Source organism: Pipistrellus kuhlii, unplaced genomic scaffold (genome assembly GCF_014108245.1).
Source record: "Pipistrellus kuhlii isolate mPipKuh1 unplaced genomic scaffold, mPipKuh1.p scaffold_m20_p_10, whole genome shotgun sequence".
Classification (NCBI taxonomy): domain Eukaryota; kingdom Metazoa; phylum Chordata; class Mammalia; order Chiroptera; family Vespertilionidae; genus Pipistrellus; species Pipistrellus kuhlii.
The window spans coordinates 48672477-48693168 of NW_023425405.1; the positions used below are offsets into that span (position 1 = coordinate 48672477).

At 38.5% G+C, this 20692-nt stretch overlaps 2 protein-coding genes across 7 annotated transcripts in view; one reads left to right on the forward strand and one right to left on the reverse strand.

The window, feature by feature from the left end:
• Positions 1–14105, reverse strand: part of CCDC146 (coiled-coil domain containing 146) — a 104127-nt gene extending 90022 nt beyond the window's left edge. The window contains exon 1 of the mRNA XM_036429635.2: positions 13848–14105. The gene's annotated coding sequence lies outside the window, so the exon portion shown is untranslated. The remainder of the gene's footprint in view (positions 1–13847) is intronic.
• A 134-nt stretch (positions 14106–14239) lies between these two features.
• The window catches only part of FAM185A (family with sequence similarity 185 member A), a 31005-nt gene continuing 24552 nt past the window's right edge, over positions 14240–20692 (forward strand). For 2 of the 6 annotated variants that reach the window (XM_036429641.2, XM_045578522.1), the window contains exons 1-2: positions 14249–14914; positions 17968–18077. In XM_036429641.2, the coding sequence (XP_036285534.1) occupies positions 14470–14914; positions 17968–18077 (555 nt within the window). In that variant the 5' untranslated portion in view covers positions 14249–14469. Of the gene's footprint in view, positions 14915–17967; positions 18078–20692 lie in introns of all 6 variants that reach the window. The other 4 variants (XM_045578526.1, XM_045578525.1, XM_045578524.1 and 1 more) reach the window with 4 other exon arrangements.

The following is a 20692-nucleotide window of genomic DNA, read 5'->3' on the forward strand; positions in this document are numbered from 1 at the left end:
TCAGGGGCATGTACCTTGGTTGCGGGCATATCCCCAGTAGGGGGTGTGCAAGAGGCAGCTGATCAATGACTCTCTCTCATCGATGTTTCTAACTCTCTATCTCTCTCCCTTCCTCTCTGTAAAAATTCAATAAAATATATATATTTTTTAAAAAAAGCATAAGCTCAAAACATAAAATCATTTAAAATATCAAGATGGTGACACCAGAGCATTAAAGTAAATGCAAGCCCCTTCAAAGAGCAGGTCATATATGACAGCACAGGTCACACACCTATGAAGTCAGCTCTGTGTACTGGCCAAGATTTGCTCATATATTCAAGTGGACTCAGAGCAGTTTCTAAAAGGACCCCTGTCTTGGTCTGCAAGGTCTATATATATATATATATATTAATATATATATGTGTGTGTATATAATATAATTGAAATAGGTGCTATAAAATCTTAGACCAGAGAAGTAGGGTTGTTGTGAACTGCACACCTCCAGTGGGTACCATTTGCATAGCGAGTTCTGCAGTTAAGCAGCCCTGATAGGAAGGTTAGATGATGAGAGTCCAAGCAAAGGTAGTCTGTGTGTGCTATAGGAGTTCAAAGAAGAGAGGACATGGTTCTAGGAGGCTTCCTAAAAGGAAGAGTGAGCATTGACAGAGAAAAGCAAAAGGCCAGTGAAGGAGAAAGGTAGGTAAAATAAAAATTTAGTCCTATTACAGAAGGACAATGAACCTTCTATTACTCAAACTTTATCTCAGGGTTAAAAAATACTGTAAAGCCAAATAGGAAGCTTCACAAAGAAATATTAAGCAATGAACATTGCAGGGCATGCCTTGTTTTGTAAAATATACCACTACTTCCTCTTCTCTAAATCTAAAGAGGAAATTCATCATTTTGTTTTGATTTTGAACTTTTAAGGAAATTTTTCTTGATAGTTACAAGGAGCACATGCAAAAAAACAAATACCCATGCATCAGGGCATGGGGCAGGGTACACAAATGATGTGGTAAAATGGCAATGCTTGCGTCAAGAAAGATGTAGCAGGAAACCACTCTATCTTTCTATATTGCTTGTCACGAAACAGGCACAAATTTTGTACATTTCTGAAAAGGAGGATATAAAGTCAAGTCAAACATGAACCTGACTAGTCTCACATAGAGCCTGAGCATTCTTTCTCATAATTTAGCTTCTCTAACTGCCCTGGAAACATGATCACATTCTCCTTTCCCAGCTGTCCATTGCTACAGGTTGGTTACATGACCGTTTCTTTGTCATTCAAAGCCAGACCTCTTGGAGGAAGGGAGAAGTCTGGGACACTGATATTTTGTTGTTGTTTCAGTTCCCTATTTTTGTTTAAAAAGAATAAATATGTTGCCCTGGCTGGGTGGCTCAGTTGGTTGGAGCATCATCCCATATATGAAAAAAGGTTGTAGGTTTCATTCATACTCTCTTGATTGTGGGTTTAATCCCTGGTCTGGGCATGCGAAAGGCAACTGATTGGTGTTTCTCTCATCGATTTTCTCTCTCTCTCTGAAATCAATAAAAACATATCCTCAGGTGATGATTAAAAAAACAACATAGATCAAATTGTGGTATATTTAAATTTGTGTGACAAGTTCCTCTCAATCCTGTCACTGTATATCTGTGAATATATATATATACATATATATATATATATATATTCATTCATTTTTGGAAATAATGTTAAAATATAATCAATAATCAAAGGCCTCTGGTCCATGGTATGAGAGGTTTATAATATTTGGTAGCCAATTAGATACACAGACTATAGTTACCTCAGATCCACTTAATCCAACAACAACAAAATCATCAGATACTGCCAACTTGGCAGTTCTAAATATAACATATATAATTATTATACTTAATCCTATCTAGATCTTTTATTCTATATCCTATTATGTAATACCCATTATTACTATATCTAGACAAGATTAGACTAGAAACTTTTTAAAAAAAAGGTATAGCCGAAACCAGCTTGGCTCAGTGATTGGAGCGTTGGCCTGCAGACTGAGGGGTCCCAGGTTCGATTCTGGTCAGAGGCATGTACCTTGGTTGTGGGCACATCCCCGGTGGGGGGTGTGCGGGAGGCAGCTGATCAATGTTTCTCTCTCATCGATGTTTCTGGCTTTCTGTCCCTCTTACTTCCTCTCCGTAAAAACTCAGTAAAATATTTTTTTTTTTAAAAAGGTATAAATACAGTTTCACATCAGTGTTTTTAAAAATCTGGGGGAGAGATTTCTGCTTAAGATGACAAAGTAGGTAAATGACCGCCTCAAAATTACAACTAAATTATAGAACAACCATCCCAAAGAACCACCTGAAAACTTTTGGAACCAAACTTGTATAACTAAGGATATAAGAAGCCATATTGAGACTGGTAGGAGGGGTGGAGACACGGAAGGAAATGGCCCCAGGTTGCGTGTAGCAGTTAAGAATAGGAAGGGATATCTCGGCTGTGGAGGTCCCCCAAGAGAAGTGAGGGGTTCCAGTTCCACCTGAGGCTCCCCAGCCTGGACCACCAGTGCCAGGAAGAGGATTTCCCACAACATCTGGCTCTGAAAACCAGTTGGGATTCTGTCTGAGTGAGACAGAGAGCTGCTAGAGACCCAGGAATCCTCTTCAAGTGACCACACACAGACTCATGCACTCACAAGCACTCCCACTGAGCTCCAGCAAAGGGACAGCAGGGACACATGGGAAGGAACTGAATTGTCTGGCTTCCAGGTAAGGGCTGGAAGAATCAAAGTGATTGCAGGTGCCACTGTTCTTTGGCTGAGCCTTCCCCACACACAGGCAGAAGGCACAGGTGGGCACACCGTCTGAGTTTCTGATAGCCAGGCTAACACAGCTCTTGAGACCACCCCCCCCCCCACCCCCCGCTGATTCTCTGAGAAGTTGCTCGGTTGGAAACTCTTTCAGAGGCTAATGCACACAAGCTGCCTTCCAAGGCCCACATTGTGGGCTTTCCTAAAATCTCTCCATAGTCCACAAACCCCAAATAAGCAGTGGCTGCCTTAGCGTGCCCTGTACCTCTTGTTAAGCATCCTAACCCTGGCACTAGTGGCAGCTAGCCGTGGTTCTCAGCATAACCACTCCCAGATGCCTCTAAACCCGGCATAATCAGCTACCAAGCCAAGATCACTTTGTGGTTTGCTCCTATCAGGTGGCCTCAGGCCAGATATGAGCAGTGGCTGAGCTTGGCCTGCACTAGAGGCCCCTCCCAAGCAACCCAGGCCAACACATCTGTGAGATGGCTTCAAACCATACGAGAGCACGACCCAATAAGGACCACAAATGACACATCCAACTCAGCAGGCAGCAGAGCCCCCCTAAAGCAAATCCTACTCCATGGGGTCAGCTCCCACATAACAGCTTGCCTACTGTAGTCACAGACAGCCCTCCCAGTCAATTAGCCTGATGTGCCACAGCAATCAATAGCAGAGCACACACAATCCACACAGAGGGACGCCCCTGGAGCATCTGGCTCAAGTGAACAGGGAGATTGAGCCACTGGGCCCTACAGGGCTTACTACATAATTCCGCTCTGACAAGACTGGGAGAAGTAGCAAATCTAATACATAGAAACAAACACACGGAGGCAGCCAAAGTGATGAAAGGAAGAAACATATTCCAAATGAAAAAACAGGATTAAAAAAAAAAAAAAAAGACTAAACAAAATTAAAGTAAAAAATCTACCAGATGCAGTTTAAAACACGGGTTGTAATGACACTCAATGAACTTAGGGGAAGCATAGATAATATCAGTGAGAACTTCAACAAAGAGATAGAAAAAAAATTAAAAAGGAGATAGAAACCACAAAAAAGAACCAGTCAGAAATGAAGAATAACTGAAATGAAGAACACATTAGATAGGCTCAATAGTTGATGAGATGAAGCAGAGGATCGAATAGATGATTTGTAGACAAGATCGTGAAAAACATTCAACTGAAACAGGAAAAAGAAAAAAATCCAAAAAAATGAGGATAGTGTAAGGGACTTTTGGGACAACAGCAAGTATATCATAGAGGTGGCAAGGGATTGAGAACCTATTTGAAGAAATAATAACTGAATACTTACCTAACTTGGTGAAGGAAATAGTTACACAAGTCCAGGGAGCTCAGAGAGTCCCAAATAAGATGACCCCAAAGAGGACCACACCAAGACACATCATAACTAAAATGCCAAAAGTTAAAGACAAAAAGAATTTTACAAATCGCAAGAGAAAAGCAGTTATTTACAAGGGAGCTCCCATAAGACTATCAGCTTATTTCTTACCAGAAACTTTGACACAAAAACATTCAAAGTAATGAAAAGCAAGGACCTATATAACCAAGATTACTATACTCAGCAAAGCTATCATTTAAAATTAAAGCAGAAAAGTAAAGAGTTTCCCAGATAAGGAAAAGATAAAGGAGTTCATCACCACCAAACCAATATCACAAGAAGTATTAAAGGCACTCCTTTAAGAAGAAAGGGAAAAATAAAAAATATGAATAAGAAAATATTGCAAAGAAATTCTCATTGACAAATGAAAACATAATAAAAGCAGTGAGCAAATCAACCAACACTAATACTATTACAAAGGTTAAAAGGCAAAAGTAGGAATATCATGTGTAATTACAATAGTAAATTAAGGGATACACACAGACAAAAGGAAAAAAATGTCACAAAAAAACACACCCATAAATATGTGTGTGTGGGGGGAGGGTGAGTAAAAATGGTAGTGATTATAGAATGTGTTTTAAGTTAAGTGACCCTCAACTTAAAATAGACTGCTATAAACATAGCTTGGTTTATATGAAGCACAAACTGAAAATCTATAAGAGATATACAAAAAATGAAGAGAAAGGAATCTAAACACAATACTAGGAAAGTCATCAACATATTTGAGAGCAAGAGAATAAAAAAAGGAATGGAAAGCTACATAAACAAGCAAACAACAATTAATAAAATGGCAATTACTTCATACCTATTAATAATTACTTTAAATATAAATGGATTAAATGCTCCCATCAAAAGATAAATGGATAAAGAAGTGAAAAAGGAATATTACTCAGCCATAAAAAAGAATAAAGATTACCATTTGTGACAACATAGTTGGACCAAGAGGATATTATGCTAAGTGAAGTAGATTGGACAAAGACAAATACTATGGGATTTCACTTATATGTTGAATCTAAAAGACAAATGAACAAATAAGACAGAAACAAACTCACAGATAGATAGAACAAACTGATTGTTGCCAGATGGGTAGGGGGTCAGGGACCTGGATGAAAAAGGTGAAGGGATTAAGAATTATAAATTAGCAGTTACAAAATAGCCACCAGGATATAAAGTACAGATTAGAGAAGATAGATAATAATATTTTAATAACTATACATGGGGTTAAGTGGATGCAAGACTTAGAGGGGATCACTTCGTAAGCTACATAAATGTCTAACCACTATGCTGTGTACACCTAAAGCTAATATAATATTGAATGCCAACTGTAGTTGAAAAAATAAATATTTAGGAAAAAAGAAAGTAGGTGAAAAACTTTATTCAAAGACTCAACAAATCAAACCACAACTTCCCTCTGTTAAAAAAAAAAAAAGAAAGAAAGAAAGAAAGAAAAACCCCTTTCAAAAGAAAAAAATCCCCATAAAAACCCCACAAAACAACATTCTGGCATAGGAAAAAAATAAATAAAACTATTACAGTAAGTATGTGCAAATAAATTTGCCTCATGATTGAAGTGTTAAAGTAACCATGTGGTTTGGACTACCTTTATTTTACTTTTTAAAATATATTTTTATTGATTTCAGCTAGGGAGAGGGAGAGATATGACGAGAGAGAATCATGGATCGCTGCCTCTTGCACACCCCCTACTGGGGATCGAGCCCACAACCCAGGCATGCGCCCTTGACCAGAATCGAACCTGGGACCCTATGGTCTGCAGACCAATGCTCTTTATCCGCTAAAACAAAACAGTTAGGGCTGGACTACCTTTAATTAAAAATATATACACATGCATTAAAAAAAAATAAAACTCTTGCAAGTAAGCTCCATATCTATGCTTTAAAGTAAATGTTCACAGTATTAGGCAATTAAATTATACACCTGCCCATGATCACAACTGTCTTAGATGAAGTAATAAGCTCCCTGTCTGGGATGGAAAGATGCTGAAAGAGTTAGGCCTCTTCTCAACTCATTTCTCTCTCCCTCTGCATCCTTTGCCTACTCTCACCCCACCCCAAACATAGACCTTCTTGTATTCTCTCCTTCTGCCCTTTTCTTCTCAGAAATCTACACAGTCCAAAGCCGCTCTATATTATTCATTTTTGAGTGGGTATAACATAGAGGGTCATGAAAAGAAACATTGTCCATGTGAAATAACTATCATAGAAACAGACATGATTTTTGTCTTTCACTTAGCCTCCTGATTAGCATGCAGAAACTCCTGTCTAGTGCTCACTCACCTGTGCACCTGATAATGACATTTACATAGCTCTTCACAACTGAAACAGCACTTTCCCTCATATTATTGTATTTCACTCAATCCTTACAGCACCATATTCCATGAGAATGAATTATGTTGATTTTATAGAGGAGAAAATGGAAGGTCAGAGAATATAAATAATGTGCCCAAGATCTCAGTATTTACTCAAACTCACATCCACTGGCTCCAAATTCCCTACCCTTTTCCCATCACACTGAGCAGGACTCTTACCAGGGCCTTAGCAAAGCCTTTCCTCTTGGTCTCCAGTAATGGAAAGCAGAGTCAAGAACACAGGCAGGCTGATGGAATTTAACTTCTGTCTCCGCAAAGATATAAAAACTAGGACTCCTTTAGCAGAGAGCAGGTCAACGCTGTGTACACCAATGGAAGACAAAGTAATTATTGTAGAGCAGCAATTAGGCAGTGCATGAGGTGAAAAGACTGAGCTGTGCAAAAACAATGGGCGACAGAACTTGTTGCTATAGTTACAAACCAAAGGAAAGCCCTCGCAAAACCATGGCAAGAAACACTGGTTTCATATCTGCAATGATTTACAGTCATTCTGCAAGTCCATGCAGGCTTCAGAAATTCAAAGGAAGAGGCCCTATCAGTTCCCTTAATAGTTTCCAAATAACTCAGTAGCGAGCAGAAATTGAGTTCCAAACCCTGTGGGAGGCTTGGAATGCCCAAGCAGCTCTGAAGCTGACAGTCTTCCAGAGGTCTATAAAGGAGAGATTCTACATCTTGTCTGCATGTAATCTAGAATCCTCACATGACAGACCGTTCCTTACTGCTCTTACAAAAATGTGCATGTTTTTCAAATTCCACTGTCTTTGCTTGAATCTTTAAAAAATTATACTAGGAAGCACATTTATAAAATTCCATAATAGGCTATGCATCCTACCTAATTAGGATACATAGAGCCTTGCAGACCTGCTCTTTCATACCCTAGTTAGTAAAAGCTGTGGGTCTAGATGGCTTTGTTTTCTTAGAAAGAATTTTCATGAAATATGGGTTATCACTGCTTTAAGCTGCAACAGCCCATGTTCCTTCTTTCCTTCCCTCCCTCTCCTCGTCCTCCTCCTTCTCAGATTACTTCATCTAAGACAGTTATTAGAGGTTTTAACTTAGTCAACTAGGATGACAGCGTGAGATAAAGGAAACAACTATTTTGAAGTTCATCAATTCTGGCTTCAATTTCATTCCTCTCCTGTGTGACTTTGGACAAGATATACAACCTCTAAATGGCTGTTTTCCTTAAATACAAGATGATGGAAAAGTTGTGAAGATTAAATGGGACAATGCATGTGAAGTCTCCAGCCGGAGCCAGCCTGTGGTCCTCAATAAAGGTTAGCTCACTAACAACACTACCTGGTTCTCTTGCTTTCACATATAATATGCCCAAAATTCTTTATTTTGATCGAGAACAAAGAAGTAGAGATCAGTTTGGGAATCTGGAAAAGGTGACCTGAGTTCTCTTCAGCAGGAATTTATCCCAGAGCACTCCTTTAAGGTTTGGTGTGAGAGTCCTGGTAACCTCAATCTTCCAATGCCACTGTGAGATGTATAAATCTAGGATAAGAAAGACTCTAGGGCACAGGGTACTAGAGAGGGAGAAAGAAAGGAACGCATTATTTTTAAAAGTCCTTAAAATAACATGTGTCAAATTCAAGAATGGGCAGAGCCAGCTTTAGATAATGAAGAAAAGCAGACAAAGTTCCCTGTCTCGTGTCTAGAAATTTCATAGTCTTCTCTTGTCATTGCATAAGCATTTCCTGTTCCCAAGGCTTCCCCTGGCCCTAGGCAGATCTCCACTTTGGGCAGCTTCCGCCTGGGCAGCTTCCCTTACTCAATTTCTTTCCTTCCTCTAAAGGCAAAGATTCTTATGTGAATTATAAGGTTACAAGAATATTTACCAAGCCAATCTACCCATTTCACACTGGAAGATGACATAATAACAATAAGTAAAAAAAAACACAAAAAAACACCTTTCTCTGAGTTGGGGAACAAGGAGTATTGGCGAGAAAACAAGTTGACATGGGCCCTGAGGTTACCTGTCCACCCAGGACGAGGCTCAGAAAGAGAAATAGCGGGACTGGGATACACAAGAACACCAGTGGGATAACATGCCTCCTTTCCCAATGCGGACTTGGGAAAGGGGTAAAGTTCCAGAGCCATCATCAACGTCACCCCTTCCTATGATGAAAAGGAGAGGACTATCGAGGCAGGAAGGGGCAAAGGTGTGGGAGAGGTTTCCGGGCTGTTTGGGAGTACTTTTGCCCAAGAACCCTTGACATTGCGATGAAAAGGCACTGCTTCCTAAAGTTTTGTGGACCATACAGCTGGGAACGTGACAGGGATCAGAATGCTCAGATGCGAGCAGGGAGGCCCATGTCTGAGACCAGGTGGGATGTATATTTCAGGAGAGTCAATAAGGTCAGATACCAAACACTGACCAGACAACCCTCCTGAAGTATTAACGCTACCTAATAACTTGAGACTCATGCCCATGAGTAGGCAAGGAAAAGGGAAACATACATTAAGTATTATTTTTCAATTTATCTCTGTGTATTCACATTTTATATGTTATTGTAAATGGTATTGCTTTTAAATTTCTATTTCCAAATACTATTATAAGTCCTTCAAAATAAAGTTGACTTTTGTTATTGACCTTTTATCTTGTAACATTGTGAAACCTTTTTATTAATTCCATATCTTGTATAATATTCCTTAGAATTTTCTACTTATATGATCTTGTTGTCTGAAAAATAAAAAATAAATGTAAAAGTAATTGCAAAAATGTAAACGGATTAGATTTACCTGCTGAGACAAATTCTCAAATTGGATTTAAAATATCAAGCTTTATTCAGTTTATAGGAGACAAGTTCCAAATGTAATGTCACAGATTTGAAATAAAAGAATGAGAATATTATTAGGTAATAATATACATCAAGACAGAACACAATACTAGAAATAAAGAAGGTCATTATTTAATGACCAAAAAAAAATGTTATCAGGAACCAATAATAATTATGAATCTATGCATACCTTAACAATATAGCCTCAAAATATATAGAATGTAAATGCAATTTCTACTTGAAGGATATATCAATGCTACTACTGTGATTGGTTGAAACACGATTGCTATCTTATAGAAATTGAATGAAACATTAGCACAACAAGAACTCTAATCTGAAGGAAGCTTTTAAATTTACTGCAACACTGTGGTTGCAATAAATACTATCTTTTTTTTTTTTAAATCATCACTGGATGATATTTTATTGATTTTTTAATTTTTATTTATTTATTTATTTATTTATTTATTTAAGAAAGAGAGGAATGGAGAGGGGGGAGAGCGAGACAGAGAGATAGAGAGAAAAATCCATTGATTGCCTCGACCAAAGATCAAACCTGAAACCTAAGTATGTGCCTTGACTGTGAATCAAACTCACAATCTTTTGGTATATGGACGACATTCCAACCAACTGAGCCACTTGGCCAGGGTGCAATCAATACTATCTAACACACACACACACACACACACACACACACACACACACTGCTTTAATGTAAATAGTACTACATCCCTCTACCTCGAGAATCTTCCTGAGATATGTATAACCTAGGTAACTTTTCAAGGTATATAAAGTGTAGAAATTTGACTACATTAAATAACAAAGTTTTTCCTGTACATCTCTACACGGATACAAATAATATGCAAGTTTCAAATGGGGACTACCTACCTATACATTAAATACTTCTTAGTACTATTAGGTAGTAATTTAGATTGAGTTTATTATTATTATTGAGTTTATTAAGGTTTCATAAAAACTCATAAGATATATTTATTTTTAAAGTTTATAATTAAGAAAATTAGCAAATTCCTAGGGCTTCCCTATCTTGAAGCTGAATTCCATAATCCTTGTTTAGATTACATTTTTTCTGAAAATTCTCTCATGCCCTCTGCTGTTCATTTACTAAATATAAATTATTAAATAAAGTAAAACATTCATGAAAATTTACATATTGAGTCACTCTTAGGAAGCAATATATACTAAAAAACTAGTTAATATTTTAAATTAAAAATATAGTGTTTCCTACTGAAAAAACACACACAAAATGAAGAAATAATTCATAACCTCACTACTTAGAGATAACAATTGTTATCAAGTTGTGTGTTTTCCTTTGAAATTGTTTCTATGGGGTATATTTTAAAATATGATTTTATATTAAAATGCCATCATTATTATTATTACAAAATTGGGATATTAGACATACAATTTGGTGTTCTACCCTTTTCACTTAATATTACTGAGAGCAGGACCTTCTTCTAACTGTGTGGAGATGGGGTGCTGTCAGTCACCGTCTTGGGGTTCCATACCAATCCATACCGAGAGGGTGATGTGCCCCATCTCTACAGGGACCATATACACTCCAAGAGGGTGATGGGCCTCATTTCCACAGGAATAGAAGCCCCTGATCTCGGAACCCTCCTAGACCTAGCAGTAAATATCTGTTCATTTTGGCTGTTTATCAGTTGATTAGGGGATTTATCAGATCCCCTAATCAACTGGTAACTGTAAGTAAAATGTTTCCCTGAGTTCTGTGAGCCATCCTAGCAAATTAATGAGAGGGTCATGGGAATCTCCAATTTGTAGCCAAATCAGACAGAGGTTGTGGGTAACCAAGGAACCTATAATTTATGATTGGCATCTGAAGTGGGTGCAAGCAGTCTGGTGGGACTGAGCCCTTGACCTGTGTGACGTGATATTATCTCCAGGTAGGTAGTCTCACAGTTGAGTTAATGGTAGGACACGAGGCTGGTGTCACCGAGAATTGCTTGTTATGGGAGAGGCCTCACACATTTGGTGACCAGAGTGTCAGAAGTAAAGTGTTGTGAGTGTGGTGGTAGTGTGAAGGTAAAGGGGACACACACACAAAGAAAACTGTAGACTTTCCCTTTTCAATTATATTATGGAAAAATTACCATATCTTTGAATAATCTTCAAAATACAATTCTAGATTATTACATAGTATTCCAGATATATACTAATTTCTGTAACACCCTCCTATTTTTTAACATTTAAATTCCTTGAACAAAAGTGTTTTTTTAACATCCCTAACTTTATGCTTATATTAAATTCCAAAAAGCCCAATATCTAGGTCACAGATATACACATTTTAAGGTGTTTTATGTATATTGCTAAACTGGCCCCTAGAAATGTTGTAATAACTTATTCAATACATTCCCACCAGTGGTATATGTTCATGACCACAGGAACAGCTTTAAAAAAAAATTGAAGATGTAAAAATATCTTACAAGTAAATTCAAAATAAGGGGGGACATTTATATATGACTCTCCACTTATTTGATGAATATTTTTCCCCCAAAGGTGTCAAGAAGATAAGATCTTTTGATAAAGTGGTAAAAGGGCCAGACCTTTTAACTGCTTCATCTTAAACCTTTTTAATTTGTTTCCTCATCCCTAATGTGTGGATAATAATACTTGCCCTGATAAACAGTGTTTTGTGAGGTTACCCTGCAATGATACATGTAAACATGCTCTGAAAACCATAATATCATACAGATGGAAGATAGTATTTTTATTAGTCATTATTAACATGCGGCCAGATTTGATATATAAATCATTAGATTTTTAAAAGTATCAATAACTTGTTTTTAAATCCTCACCTGAGGATATGTTTTTCCATTGATTTTTAAGAAAGAAGAATGGAGAGAGAGAGAGAGAGAGAGAAACATCGATGTGAAAAAAGACTGGCTGCCTTCCCTATGCTCCCCAACTGGGGATCCGAACCCTCAACCAATTATGTGCCTTGACTGGGAATCAAACCCATCACATTTCAGTGCACAGAGTGACATTCCAACCAACTAAGCCACACTGGCCAGGTATCAATCACTTTTTAATATCTTGCATTAATCTTAATTATCAATAATTTTCTCTATTTTGAAACTCATGTGATCAGAAAAGTAACTTTTCAATTATCTTTAGTTTTATTATATTTACATCAAAATAATAAAATAATCATTTTCCCATATATGCAATTCAGGGTCAATTGCAAATTCCATTTACTTGGTTTGTCTCAGAAAAGAAATGACCATAGAAACAAAATGATCTATTAGAAGTGTCTATTTAATCTAAAAATATATGGTACGTGTAAAACAAATTTGAATGCATTCTCAACTTGTTTAAACCAACACCTTTTCCGACTTCTTTTTCAAAGTTTTCCCCATGGGTTTTCTTTAAAAACACAGTTTGAAGATCAGTCTGAATAATTATGACCAAATGACAAAAAAGCCAAGAATGATTCTCAGTGGGAACTTGGTAAACTTAAAAGCTAATATTATTGTGAGGAGGAAGGAAGAACGACTAACATAGAAAGGAGGAAAGAATAACTTAAGAAAATCTAAAACTTAAAAAAGGTAATAGGTAGCAAAGAACCCTGTGATTTGGGCCTGTAAAGACTTTAGCCCACAACATGAGGAATTTAGCCCATCTCTATCATGATAGCCCCCGTAATTCTGATTATTGCACTTGGCCAAGGGTTTCGATTTCTTTAAGGCATCCTGCTTCTGCACTTGCATTATACCGAACATCATTGTTTGCAGTGTGTATTTGCTGAGAACTTAGAGGATAATTTGTAGGAGGAGGAAGTGGCATTGAAAAGTAAAAATAAACAGAAAAGGATAAAAAAAATGTCTTTTTCATCTTTTAAATTACCCATGGAATAATAAAAGGTAAAAGAGACCTCATAGAGTCATTCATTACAAATCCCTCTTCATCTTAAGGTTGAAGAAACAGATACAAGCGACACAGATAAATCAGCGACAGAGTCAGGCAATCAATCAGTCCCATGTTCTTCCCATTGCATTATGTTGATTCTCTTTTTTTGTATCTTTAGTCCTAAGCCCAAAGATTATTTGCAGACAAGAGATCAATGCTGCTGTCAACACAAGTCCTGAACTCTCAGATTTTTCTTGGTAACTTAAGAGTTAATGCTATCCCTAAAATAAAAATATAGGACAGAAATGGTCTGTCCATTATTGTAATTTGATCCTTACAAAAACCTTTTGAGGCAAGTCAAGGAAGGTATTTTTAACCTCATTTTAAAAGCGAGCAATTAAAACAGAGACGTCCCATGACTAGCCCCAAGGTCATTTAGAGTCAGAATGAGGTAGGACTCTAACTCTCTTCCAATTTATTCTGCTTCCTCAAAGAGTCCCAATCTGGCTTTTCATCCTCTTGAAAGGGGTTCTCCATCCCAACGTACCCGTTCCGGTTTAGTGAAGTTTGGACCTAACCACCCACTGAGGGTACTCCTCGTTTGCATCTAGCTCTCACCTTTAAACTCGCAGTCTCTCACTCCTTCCCTCGGTTACTGATCTTTATTTAAGCTCCTGTGTCTCTGTGGGGTTATGGCCTTCAAGACTCTCTCTCAAGCTCCATCCTCTCCAAAGAAGTCGCGTCCTCGGTATCCAAGGAAACCACACAGCCTTGCCCACCTTGCCCTTTCCGCGCTTCCCATTGGCCAGCTGAACTGTCACTGTAATCCATCTTTCCGTCCCGCCAATGGCTAATGGCTTTGAGGCGAAATACTCCCGCCCCCGAGCACAAGCTAACGCCTTGCACATTGCCTCCTGGGATATGTAGTTTCTGAGCGACCCTGAACCCTCGCTGTTGGCTCCCTTTAGAACTACCTATCCCGTCTGCCTTTGCGAAAGGAGCGGTGGTAGGCAAGAGGTCCTGTCCGGGAGGAAACATACAGCTTTGAAATTGCAACTTCGCGGCGTGTGCGGTTGAGGTGTCCATCCCTAGGGACACCGAGCATTCTTGCTCTGCTTCAGCAACCCCCCCGCAAACGTCTCTCTTTGGACCTGAGCCGGCGCAGTGCCGAGTCGCCTGGTGGTGGTGAGACCGGCCTGTGGCTGAAGTGACACCTGAGGGCGTGAGAGGGGCGCGCGCCATGATCGCCCCCCGCCTGGGCCGGGGGCTCGGCTGCCTCGGGCTCGGTCACCCCCTCCGAGTGTGGCGGGCCGGCGAGGCCACTGGGCGCTGTCAGGCCCGGCGGCTGCACGGCTCGGGGGGCGGCGAGCGCCGGCCGGGGTCCGAGCCCGAGGTCTGGCCGCCGGGCCCCGCGCGCCGCCCGCTGCGGGAGTGGGCGCTGCGGGTGAGCCCGTTCGGCCGGCTGCGGGCGCGGCTGCCGTGCCACCTGGCTGTGCGGCCTCTGGACCCCCTCGCCTACCCGGACGCCGACCACGTGCTGGTCGCCCTGAGTGGCGTGGAGGGCGGCGCGCGGGACCCGGCCGGCCTGCGCGTTCGGTACGACGAGGCGCTGAAGGAGGTGGCCATCGAGGCTGACACCGTCGACCCCCAGGCGTCCGTGCAGGTGGACGCGCCCCTCAAGTTTGGCAAGTGAAGAAGTGAAAGTGGGGTTGGGTGTGCACGTTTATGGTCTCCTTTGGGTCTGACTTTCTAACCTAATTGACGGCTGTCCCCTTCACAAACTTCCTTTTTCTTTCTTTTCCTTTTTCTTTTTCTCTTCTACTTTGAGTATTCCAGTGCTAGTTACAAATCCGTTTCTCAGCCATAGACGTTTTAAAAAATCGAATGGAAACATGATTTGGATTCATCTAAGTCAGATAACATTTATGCAGCCCCTTATGTTCTTCTTTGGCACTTTGTTCCTATTTCCGCACCTTGTCAGGAGAAAAAAAGGTTTCTTTTTTTTTAAATATATATAGATATATTTTATTGATTTTTTACAGAGAAGAAGGGAGAGGGATAGAGAGTTAGATAGAGAATTAGAAACATCAACCAGCTGCCTCCTGCACAAGCCCTACTGGGGATGTGCCCACAACCAAGGAACATGCCCTTGACCGGAATCGAACCTGGGACCCTTCATTCCGCAGACCAACGCTCTGTCTACTGAGTCAAACAGGTTAGGGCAAGGTTCATGTTTCTTGATAATCCCTTAAGTGATTTGGCAGTCCATCCACATTTCCCCTTGCTTGTGGGTCTGTCCCCAAACATCCCTGTGTATTGGATGTTCCATTACTAACCTGGACCAAGAGTTTGGTTTCAGATAGGCACCCAGCTCCTTACTGCTACATCTCCAGTCATTTTGGCTTAAGTACACGTTCCGTGACTAGCAGATTTTGAAGAAGACCACATAGTAAGACTGCCTGGGAAACTTCAATCGATCATGTCTGCAAGATTTGTTTCCTAAGTGTTTGGATTGCATGTTATTTCTCAAATGCAAGCCAACACTTTCTAGGAAAGTCTCCCCCTGGGTTCTCCTTCCTGAGACTGAGGGATATTGTTGATGATCAAACTAGCAGCGAGCACTTAAAAAATAATCTAATCTTTACAACTGAATTTATAAAAGTAGATAACTATTATTGTCACCATTTCACATAAGGAAGTTGAGAGATAGCAAGTTTCATAAAGTATGTACTTAGTGTGGGTGAGCAAATAGAAAAACGAGCATGTCTTCATGAAATGTATATTCTAGTGGGGATGGATCAAGAAGTATGCCTGTCTGCTCTCAGATACAAAGTGGTGGAATGCGGATTTTAACTGGTTGGTGTCTGCTGAACCACTATGCTTTATTACTCCTCAACTTCTTCGAACTAGCTTAGATGAGTAAGAGACCCTTGACCTCAAAATGTAACAGTCTGGGGTGGGGCAGATTGTAGTACAAAATAAACTTGGGTATTGAAATAGAGACACACAAAATTTTATGTCAGCACAGATAAAAATGGAACTTACCAGTGGTGGCGATCCCAAACCTCATGATTTGTTAATTCCTCTTTTTAAGAGCTTGAACCCCATTTCCAATGGACTGTTTCCATATGTCAATTGCATGGGCCCCTTAAATCAACATGATTCAATTTTTTTCATACTTATTCCTCTAGAGCACATGTGTCAAACACAAGGCCCGCGGGCCAAATCCTTGATAGCATGTGAGTTGGTTAACAGCACTGTTAAGGAAAAGATTGTTCCACTCATTTTAAATTCACATTTCTGGTTAACATTGTCAGTTTATGACTGTTCAGTAAACCATTCGGCCTGTGATTTAGGCTGGATTTTAGATTTTGGCCCCTTCTCTGATTGAGTTCGACACCCCTACTCTAGAGTCTAGACCCATTTCAGCAAATGGGTAAGAGTAGCATTGCTGCTCTTCAGTGTCTAACCCAACTTCTCTACCTACCTAATGAAGGAAAATAGTTTCCTTTTTTCCCTATCAACCGAAGGCTGCCTTAGATCAAGCCTTAGGTTGTAACACAACTGGGTAAAAAATTTGCAGTTATATTTGTGTCCATGGAAGTGGGAGGTAAAATTGTCTTTTTATATATTTTAGATTAATCCCAACCAAAATATTGCTGTTATTTTAGGCCTTTATAGAGTAAAGATTGTAATATACACAACTGAAGAAATTGATTTTTTCATGCTATAACTATTGAAATTGTGGTATCATATACCCCAGTATTTTGTGTTTGGGGCAACATAGTGCTTATTTCGCTAGTCTAGTTTAAGGGAAATCATTTGAATAGGGTATTAAACATCACTGTTTATTTTTTGTACTGAGACAACCACGATTACACCTTAAATTAATAGCCAAGAGTGGCACCTGTGACTTTATTTTCCAAATTTTTTTGGATAATACTGTTATTTATCCACAATTTTGAGATTTTAATACAGCATATTACTAGGTTTTTCAAAGTTGTTCCCATTTTTTATTACTGAAAATACCTGATAATGTAACTACATGCTAATATCCTCTCTTTTAAATACAAAAGATTAGAGATAAGATTTTGAAATAGTAAGTCATGATCATATATGCTAATCCACACTACCGTGTTTCCCCAAAAATAAGACATCCTCCAAAAATAAGACCTAGCGCATGGAAAAATAAGACATCCCCTGAAAATAAGACCTAGTGCAACTTTGGGAGAAAAAATTAATATAAGACACTGTCTTATTTTTGGGGATACAGGGGTACTTTTGGAAAAAGCTTTTAATTTGGGAACAAATTTTTGAAATTTCATGAATATAAGGAAGAATCGGCTGATTTAACTAGTTTATCATAGTGACTTGCTAACTTGCTGTCTTCTTACTAGACCTGTGTGTGTATTTTCTCAGTGGGAAAGAAGCTTCTATGATCTTTCCCAGGAGTTCCTTTAAGATCCCTTCCATATTGCTTTCTCTCTTTAGATGACATTGGCTAACAGAAATAACTACTCTTTTAATAAGAACTGGTCGAAAAAGGCATTACATTTGGTCCTGTTGCCATGGTGGAGACCCCTTACCTTCAGCGAGAGAGACTGCTGTCAACTATGCTCTCTCCAGGGTTCTATAATATTGGGAACTTAACTGAGGAGCTGGATTTCTAAGGGGCATTAAAACGCGTTGGAGCCCATAGGCCAGCATACTAACTTGTATTTTCTTTTTTCATTTCTAGATTTGAATATCAAGTCTTCAGGGTCTGGCTGTATAAAAGTGCAAAATATTGAGTGTGATAATTGCAAAATTGAAACTGAGCATGGGACTAGCATCTTACAGTCTGTTAAGGTATAAGCATATTTATAATTATGTGTCAGCATTATTTAAAAAACACACACCTTAAACTATGAACTGCAGTATCAGACTAAAGCTGTTATTCTGAATCATTTATTATGAATATTAAGTATAATTTATTTATCACTCAAATTATTTGCAAAAAATTTGAGGTAAAGTCAGTTCTGTTCTGAAAGTATAAAGGTTGTAGCAGCTTTGAAGGTTTTTTCTTCATATTCCTTCTAGATTTCATTTTGAATTCTACAATGAAACTAATAGTACATTTAAAGAATATTAGGTTAATCCTTGAGTTATCTCCTTTTCATCAAGGAAGAAATTATGAGGTACTAAGAGATTGAGGAACTCATTTAGGTTTACATAGCTAATAAATTGAGGTGAGATTTGAACTTGGGTCTTTCTGATTTCTGTAGAAATTGTTATTTCCACTTTTCTTTATTGTCCAAGCAAAATGTATGGCAATACTACGTTTATTCAGCATTCTTAGAGAATAAGAAAATATTTTAGGCAGTAGACCCTTAACTTATTGAATGCCACATTTTTGCATTGTTTAAGTACAGTATAATAGTTGATGTTATACTAAATAGTTAATGATGTAAACATTTATTTTACCTATTTTGTTTTAAATTTAAAAAATATATATATTTTATTGATATTCTACAGAGAAGAAGGGAGAGAGATAGAGAGCCAGAAACGCTGATGAAAGAGAAACATCGACCAGCTGCCTCCTGCACACCCCCCACTGGGGATGTGCCCGCAACCAATGTACATGCCCTTGACCGGAATTGAACCCGGGACCCTACAGTCCGCAGACCGACGCTCTACCAGTGAGCCAAACTGGTTTTGGCTGTTTTAACTATTTTTAAATTTTTTATAATCTACTTCACATTTTTGGAGGGGAATTAGATAAGCTTTAAATTATTTAAATTATATCAACATTTTTGAGCCTTCACCTCTTTGAAAATCTGATGATTGTCTCAGAAAAAAAAATACACATATATATGAATTTTTGCTTACAATTTCATAAGTTTCACTGACTCTAGAAATTCAGTGTAGTCTTGGTTAAGAACTCTTGATTTAAAATATTAATTGTTTTAGAGATACTATTTTCTAATGTTCATAAATTAGACGACTAATTTGTTTGATAAAGACTGTATTATATACCACTTGACTTCAGACTCATGTCACTATGAACATGAAGTAATCTATTATGCTGCAATACAGAAAAACTTGTAAAAATGATTCATTTTGCCCTTTTCACTAAATTAAAAAAAAAAATCATTTCTGGTCTAAGGTTTTACAATTCCCCCTCCACACCCCCCCGAATAAAGCAACCACAAGGTAAGTGATGGTTTTACATTTTTTTACTTCCTATGTTTTAGGCTATTGCTGGTTATATTGGTGAGTTTGCTCTTCCTATTTTTTTCCTCTACTATTTACCTATTCTTTTTTGTTCTTAATCCTCACCAGAGGATATTTTTTTCTGTTGATTTTTAGAGAGAATAGAAGGGACTAGGAGAGAGAGAGTCAGAGAAACATTGATGTGCTAAGATACATCAATTGGTTGCCTTGCGCATATTCCCCAATGGGGCCAGGGAATCAACCCTGCAGCTCAGGTTTGTGCCTGGGTCAGAATTGAACCCAGGACCCTTAGGTGTGCGTACAGATGCTGCAAGCACTGAGCCATGCTGTCCAGGCCATATTTACATATATATATATATATTTCTCTTTATAATTGTGGCAGAACTGAAGACATACATAAGTGATTAAGGTAAAAAAGCTATCCTCATAAATAGACCAAACATTTTCTGTTTCATATACAGCTATAATTTATTTCTCACTTGTGTCCAAAAGTGTGGGTGGCTTTTTTGTATTCAGTGATTCTAGGTTCCTTCCATCTTCTGGCTCTACCATCTCTTAGAGCCTTTTTACAACCTACACTCATCTGGTGGAAGGGGCAGAGCATGGAGAAAGCACACCAACTCTTCTAAAAACACAAGCCTGGAAGTTGCACTTATATCTCTAGTCAAGAATTTAGCAACACATAAGCGACAATCTCTTCACAAGCCCAGCTATACTCCTCTATTACTTTCGGGAGGAAAGTGGATTTTTGTGGACCAGTAGTAGTTTCTGCCACAATTGACAAACGTGACATCAAATTACTCTCTCTCTCTCTCTCTTAAATGTGGCAGAGGAGGCAATTTGTGACTGCTGTTTTGTGTTTAGAGGAATTTTCACTTAATTCCAATTTCTGAGTGCTATGCTACAAAGTTTAACGGTCAGTGGACTTTTATACTTAAATTTCAGTAAGAGTAAATACAGTATAACCTTCAGATGAACCCAGCCATAAGAGTATGAGTTTTGAAATTATATAAAGCTTAATTATGTTAGGTTTTATTTTTTTCTAACCATGTCACCTGATAAAATTAACTTTTCTGATTCTTGGATTTCTCCTTCTCTAAAATGGGGAAAATATGATACCTATTTCTCTGAGTTGTGAGGATTAAATGATAATTAATGTAAAGTAGTGAACATTGTATTTTGATACAAAGAATTGCCAGATAAGTGCTAAATGTTCTTATTAATAATGATAAATATTAATAACAATGAAT